This window comes from Limulus polyphemus, unplaced genomic scaffold (genome assembly GCF_000517525.1).
Source record: "Limulus polyphemus unplaced genomic scaffold, Limulus_polyphemus-2.1.2 Scaffold12101, whole genome shotgun sequence".
Lineage (NCBI taxonomy): Eukaryota > Metazoa > Arthropoda > Merostomata > Xiphosura > Limulidae > Limulus > Limulus polyphemus.
The window spans coordinates 1,416-9,834 of NW_013677711.1; the positions used below are offsets into that span (position 1 = coordinate 1,416).

Genomic DNA, 8,419 nt, shown 5'->3' on the forward strand with positions numbered 1-8,419 from the left:
ATTCAACACAAATAACACAGTTCGTGGGTTATGATATCCAGTGATATTCTACACGGATAACACAGTTCGTGGGTTATGATATTCAGTGATATTCTACACAGATAACACAGTTCGTGGGTTATGATATCCTCTGATATTCTGCACTAGTAACATCGGTAATCATTTAAACAGTTAAGTAAATTTAAGGATATACTTGTTTCGTAGCATAATTAACCGACAATCGTGGTGTCACAATCTCTGTTAAGAGTAGAATCAGACGTCGTTAACTCTGTCTCCACATTACTACAGACAACGTTATACACGCAAGGCGGGTACCAGCTCTTGTGACAAGACAGTTATGGTACCAGCTCTTGTGACAAGACAGTTATGGTACCAGCTCTTGTGACAAGACAGTTTGATACCAGCTCTTGTGACAAGACAGTTATGGTACCAGCTCTTGTGACAAGACAGTTATTTTATCAACTAGAGAACGAGCGTTATTTTTGTTTTTGTCACAAAGATAAATCGAAGGATTACAACGAACGAAGAGCTATGGGTACCGAAACTTCGAGATGAATATCTTAAACTATGTATTTCAAAAAATAGAAACAATTAATATGTCTACAAGTTACTTTACAGCTTAGGTTAACCGAGATGAATTTGGATCACGTGAATCTTTAAATCTCTGTCATTGGTTGTTTTTTTTTATATACCTTGTTTTCGAGACATCGTTTCTATATCAACAACATAATCTATATAACACCCTGAGTCAGAGAGTATCGTTATAATACTATTATGTGATACTTACTTCACTGCACTACTGAGGGGGAGGCAAAAATTACCCAGGCAGACTAAAAGAACAATCCCAGAAAATGTGGTATTTATAGACATCAAGCGCAGAAATGACTAAAATATACTTAATGTAGCGCAAGGCGGTCTTGACAGTATCGAGAGGTGTTACCATCCCTAGTGTAACATCAGTGTACTAGGATTTAGGTTTTTGTTTGATGTTTAATATTACAAAAGACAAGTTATACTCTCCTTTAAAATCCAGACGTTATCTTGAAAACTAATCATACAGGCCTGACATAGCTCGGTTGTTAGGGCGCTCGACTCGCAATCTGAGGGTTCAAATCCCCATCACCGAACTTTCTCGCCCTTTCAGCCGTGGGGGGCGTCTAACGGGACGGTCAAGCCTACTATTCGTTGGTAAAAGAGTAGCCCAAGAGTTGGCGTTGACTAGCTATCTTCCCGCTAGTCTATCACTGCTAAACTAGGAACGGCTAGCGCAAATGGCCCTCTAGTAGCTCCAAACAAAACTAATTATACTTTAATGGATAGGTACATCATTTAACGCCACCTCCTGATTAGATAACGTTTCGTTCCATCTTCCGACATTCTGAGACATGTTTACACGGGCTTCAAGATACCCCCGGAAATGATGAATGAAACAGGATTCTTCTCAAATATATTAATATTTCTTATTTTATTTGTGACGTCAAACAGAACTTAGTCGAGAAGAACAGGCTAGAATTATCGAAGAATGAAAGAATCAGAAAAACAAGTTTAGGCAGAAATGGGGGGGAGGGGGGTTAAGTTATATTTAAGTGATATTTTTCAGGCTTATCGACATTTCCTAATCAATCATATTGATGTTGAAAAAAAAATTATACTTACGATAAATATGACTTTTATTGCTCAATTAAAACGTTATATCTGAAGAGCTTTGTCTGATCTCGAGCCGACGATCAAGACGGGTGGCGAGCTGCATGACGCGAAATGACAGGATTGCGTGATACATGTATACTGGAGCCCTAACAAAACAGGAGGGCTGCAGACAACGGTCATAACAATTAAAACGTTTATGTGATCCGCCTATGGGACACTTGCCATAGCAAACAAACAGCGTGTTTTATCTACATCTAACCATTTCGTTGCGGCGGGATCAGAAGCAGTGAACTGATGAGTTTCATTTGCCTTCTAGCTACCAGTCTTGTGTTCTTTACATTGATGTTGTCTCCAAGCTACTACTGTGGTCCTAAAACAATCAACATCATTTCCAGGAAGAGAGAAGAAAAAAAAAAAACGTTTAACACAAGGCTGGGCAATGCTACTAGGTTATCAATTATAGCTGTAATAGAAGTATTATTTCTAGAGGCCCCCAACCAACCTGTAAGACTTCTTCAAGGTTTTGACGTCAACTCGTGTCGTTGTTGTTTGCTGGCTCTCCAGTTCTTCGGAAAGTTGATTTAACTAAAAAAAAAATGTGATAACAGATAATTGGTGTTACAATTAAATTTATAAATAGTATTGATTTATTAGTCTTTCCCGCAGTTCTCTGACAAAAGACTTTTTCTATTGTCATATGTTAATGTTATATTAATCATTCTCTAGATATGCTTAAAGAGAAACAATCAGTGTTAAAGTAAATTTACATTGAACGACACCAAATTCTGAATGATATTATCAGGTTTTATAAACATCCTGTTTTTAAATCGTTTCGTTTTTCTAACCTAGCTTTTATTTCAACCTTATCGTAGTAGTAAATATTTATTTTATAGTGAATGAAGAGGTAACGTACAGGGCGTAACTTTAATCAGTTGTAGGAGAGTAACTCAAGTTTAATAATATTACGTCACGCTTTAATCAGTTGTAGGAGAGTAACCCAAGTTTAATAATATTACGTCAGACTTTAATCAGTTTTAAGTTTCTCCTTCAGATAGTGTAACCACGATTCTGTTTGACATGCGCTCCAAGCGGAATGTTCAGAACGTTTACTTGTTTTCTTACTATCATTTTAGATTGTTCTCTCAGTCAGAGGCCTAAAGTGTACTTAACGATCCACTTCCCAGTTTCTGTAATTCATGATTAGACAATTATCATCTCCTGATGTACTGATAACTTTGACTGTTTCCTCTCCAGGACAAAATGGAAACGACAAACAGCTGTTGGTCTGGAACTCCTAGCTGAGGCTGGTAATTATGCAGCTGTCCAACGAATGCTCCAAACGTCCCCATATTGGATAGCCCACTACGCTAGCCTCTCTGGACACCCTTCACTTGGCTACGCTGCTAATTTAGACTATCAGTACCGCCAGGCGGCAGCAGCAGCAGCAGCCATTCAAAGACCAGTGTATTCCAGCGCAGTGTTTAATGCTACTGCTGCGACACCTGGTGGAAACATTTCGCCCGCTGATTATTTTGGAGGTGTTCATCGTACGTGATTGACCGACCATCAAGTGACTTTGTTATGTTAAAAATATCGTTATGAAAAATCTGTTAACTGGAGAGCTTTCATGAAATAAGTAGAGGCGGGTTGTTCAGCTCAAGTATTGATGTACTGAATTCAGGCCAGTTCCTATAGAACATCTCATTTTATAGGCAGTTCTACATCTGTCTCTTGAAGGTTATCGTTTGGGAAACCAAAACAAAAACTGTGTTTGCCTCGTAAAGTGAGTTCAGAGGAACGGTGGGCTTAGCGACTAAGTTTCCGAAACTTAAAAAAAAAACCAAAGTGCTAGGTGTAAAAACAAGATTACGCGGATAACTTTGTTGAATTGTCTAAATCCCAAGCACCAACAAAGTTTTATTTCCTGTTTTTAAAGATTATTTGTTCATATGTTTAAATTATGATTGGACAAAACATCCGGAAGTGTTAGCACACATCCGGAAGTGTTAACACACATCCGGAAGTGTTAACACACATCCGGAAGTGTTAGCACACACATCCGGAAGTGTTAGGACACATCCGGAAGTGTTAGCGCGAACTCCTTGTTTAGGAACTGTTGTGTATATGAGGTAAAAAAAATGTGCCATCTGCTAAATTTACTTTTGTGACTGTTTTGAATATGAAGTAAACCTATGTAATGACTTTTAAAGTGGTCTCTGTCTCTCTCATGATTCATCTGTCTTGTAACCCTAAACTGGAATAAGGATCATAAGACAAACTTAAACAAAAAAATCACTATAAAAATCAACCTTTTTAAGTAAAATCTGAACAGAAATGATACACACTAAGTTAACAGCACGGATGAACAATATTCCAGATTGTATTAAATCAACATTTACTACATAAACACTCTAGATTGTATAATTTTGACTACATAAATCAAGTCCGTAAAGATGCTCGGAATGTCTCTCCAACGTCGCTGATGATAGCAAATCACCGTTCCGGTATTCCTTTGGTGGCTGCCGCTGCATTAAAAAAAGCAGAGCTGACTGAAACCATTGATACTAGGTGTACCGGGCGACTAGAGTCGGAACGCGTCAAATCTGACGTTTATTCATTTTTGTCTAGTCCAATTAACGGAAAGCACGAGGTGAATAGACCAATTAACCACTCCTATTTCTGTGAATGATATTTGTACAAAGGGATTCAGTTCTTAAAAAAATGAAATATGCGATTAACGGGCCAAATTTGGCTATGTGCAAACTTTTGGGAAAACTTGTACAATAATGCAAACAAACGTTCTTAACACACAACTTTGACCTACAATTAAGGACTTTCTTATCACATTAATACACAGTAGCTGAGACAACTTTCAACTACAATTAATGACTTTGTTATCACATTAATACAGTAGCTGAGACAACTTTCAACTACAATTAATGACTTTGTTATCACATTAATACACAGTAGCTGAGACAACTTTCAACTACAATTAAGGACTTTATTAAATTAATACACATTAGCTGAGACAACTTTCAACTACAATTAAGGACTTTATTAAATTAATACACAGTAACTGAGACAACCTTAACATGATCGTGTATGTAGTGTAACTTATTCTTATGTGAATACAAAAAGTTTATGTTGTCTAACACAATGAAACATTAATTATTGTAATGTCAGTTCTAAAAATACAAGTTGTCTAACACACTGACATGGTAATTATTGTAATGTTTGTACTTTTAGAACTGTTGTGTTAGACAACTGATACAGTAATTATTGTAATGTCAGCTCTAAAAGTGCAAGTTTTCTAACACAATGATACAGTAATTATTGTAATGTCAGTTCTAAAAGTACAAGTTGTCTAACACAATGATACAGTAATTATGCATATTTTAGATCTAAATGTGAAATTGGTAGGCGAGGTTAGGTAATTTTTAAGTTATCTACTTGATTTCCGAAACTGCCGTTTCTCTAAAAGAATTTAACTGACTTAGAAATATTGTAACAAACAAAAAGAAGTAAACATTTTCAGACATCTTTAACTGAAGAGGTAAGTGACGACTGGAATATTTGTTATTATCAACGTATAGAATTCTAAAGTGTATGGCTCGGAGCTATCGACCTTCCGATTACTCAAACATTGTACCTTTCTCGGAAAGAAATACTTTGAACAATGCTCTACGTCCTTCACGTGATAAGGAGTAACTAACCGTGAAAGATTTATTTCCGAAGAAATAACTCGGGTAATTAAGAATGAAAGTCTTTGTTCAGACGTTAAATTCGTTTATTGCCGAACAAAAACAACGAAACTGAATTCGAATAGAATGCCGAACGAAGCGGCGAAATATTTATTGATATAAGAGATGAAACTCCCATTTCACAAGGACAAGGATTTGATTAATGTTACATAAAAAACTGTATCATTATATGAAGTTATACTTTCTAAAAAACTCATACTGCACATGCGTCAAAAACAATATATATATATATATATAAATTACCGAATACTTACGATGTTTGTTACACAATTTAAACTAACAACGGGCTATCTGTGCTGTGTTCACCACGGGTATCGAAACTCAGATTTTAGCGTTTTGACAAAAAAGTAAATTGTTAGATATATTTTACAATTTTCTGTTAATTTAAATAAATACAAACTATTTCGACACATTTTACGATTCTTGACCATAATAACGTGCTAGTTTGTTCCATTCTTGCTATATAAATTTATATACTACGCAGAAGGTATAAGGACAAGGACGCACTTTTGATGACGTGTAGACAAACTTTCATTGAAAAACGGAACTCCTAGTTTTCACTGATGTAACAATGATCTTGTTGTTGTACAACATTCGTGAAACAGAAGAACCTTTCGGATAAGCTACTCATTGTTTGAAGAGGGTGAGCTACAGATGTAACAATGATCTTATTATTGTACAACATTCGTAAAACAGAAGAACCTTTCGGATAAGCTACTCATTGTTTGAAGAGGGTGAGCTACAGATGTAACAATGATCTTTTTGTTGTACAAGAACCTTTCGGATAAGCTACTCATTGTTTGAAGAGGGTGAACTGCAGATGTAACAATGATCTTTTTGTTGTACAAGAACCTTTCGGATAAGCTACTCATTGTTTGAAGAGGGTGAGCTGCAGATGTAACAATGATCTTATTGTTGTACAACATTCGTAAAACAGTAGAACCTTTCGGATAAGCTACTCATTGTTTGAAGAGGGTGAGCTACAGATGTAACAATGATCTTTTTGTTGTACGACATTCGTAAAACAGTAGAACCTTTCGGATAAGCTACTCATTGTTTGAAGAGGCTGAGCAAGAGTACAAATGAATATGATGAAACAAAAGGTATTCGAATTACATTACATCACAGGATACACGATAATACTGTTATCACACCAGCTTCACTCTATAGTAATGTTATCACACCAGCTTCACTCTATAGTAATGTTATCACACCAGCTCCAGTCTATAGTAATGTTATCACACCAGCTTCACTCTATAGTAATGTTATCACACCAGCTCCAGTCTATAGTAATGTTATCACACCAGCTTCACTCTATAGTAATGTTATCACACCAGCTTCGCTCTATAGTAATGTTATCACACCAGCTCCAGTCTATAGTAATGTTATCACACCAGCTTCGCTCTATAGTAATGTTATCACACCAGCTCCAGTCTATAGTAATGTTATCACACCAGTTTCACTCTACAGTAATGTTATCACACCAGCTTCACTCTATAGTAATGTTATCACACCAGCTTCACTCTATAGTAATGTTATCACACCAGCTCCAGTCTATAGTGATGTTATCACACCAGCTTCACTCTACAGTAATGTTATCACACCAGCTTCACTCTATAGTAATGTTATCACACCAGCTCCAGTCTATAGTAATGTTATCACACCAGTTTCACCCTACAGTAACGTTATCACACCAGCTTCACTCTATAGTAATGTTATCACACCAGCTCCAGTCTATAGTAATGTTATCACACCATCTTCACTCTACAGTAATGTTATCACACCATCTCCAGTCTATAGTAATGTTATCACCCCAGTTTCACTCTGTAGTAATGTTATCATAATGTCTGTAAATATTCAATTATCAATAAGTACATACACACATATATATATATATATATATACCAATGTACTACACTGTACTACACTATACTATATTATACAACACTGTACTACACTACACTGTACTATATTATACAACACTGTACTACACTATACAATACTGTACTATATTATACAACACTGTACTACACTATACAACACTGTACTATATTATACAACACTGTACTACACTATACAATACTGTACTATATTATACAACACTGTACTACACTATACAATACTGTACTATATTATACAACACTGTACTACACTATACAACACTGTACTATATTATACAACACTGTACTACACTATACAATACTGTACTATATTATACAACACTGTACTATATTATACAACACTGTACTACACTATACAACACTGTACTACACTATACAACACTGTAATATATTATACAACACTGTACTACACTATGCAACATTGTACTATATTATACAACACTGTACTATATTATACAACACTGTACTACACTGTACTATATTATACAACACTTTACTACACTATACTACACTGTATTATATTATACAACACCGTACTATATTATACAACACTGTACTACACTATACAACACTTTACTACACTATACTACACTGTATTATATTATACAACACCGTACTATATTATACAACACTGTACTACACTATACTACACTGTACTATATTATACAACACTTTACTACACTATACTACACTGTATTATATTATACAACACTAGTACAGTATAGTACAGTGTTGTATAATGTAGTACAATACTGAATAGTGTAGTATAGTGTAGTACAGGGTTGTATAATGTAGTACAGTGTTGTATAGTGTAGTATTGTGTTGTACAGTATAGTACAGTGTTGTATAATGTAGTACAGTTCTGAATAGTCTAGTATAGTGTAGTACAGTGTTGTATAATATAGTACAGTGTAGTATAGTGTAGTACAGTATTGTATAGTGTAGTATTGTGTTGTATAGTGTAGTACAGTGTTGTATAGTGCAGTACAGTGCTGTATAATATAGTACAGTGTTGTATAGTGTAGTACAGTGTTGTATAATATAGTACAGTGTTGTATAGTGTAGTACAGTGTAGTATAGTGTAGTACACCATTATACAACACTGTACTA

At 35.3% G+C, this 8,419-nt stretch overlaps 1 protein-coding gene across 1 annotated transcript in view; it reads left to right on the forward strand.

Annotated features, from left to right (window-relative positions):
• Positions 1-3,844, forward strand: part of LOC106476920 (barH-like 1 homeobox protein) — a gene marked incomplete at its 5' end in the record, with an annotated part of 4,944 nt that extends 1,100 nt beyond the window's left edge. The window contains one exon of the mRNA XM_013937535.2: positions 2,902-3,844. Within this exon, the coding sequence (XP_013792989.1) occupies positions 2,902-3,202 (301 nt within the window). The remainder of the gene's footprint in view (positions 1-2,901) is intronic.
• Positions 3,845-8,419: the final 4,575 nt, after the last annotated feature.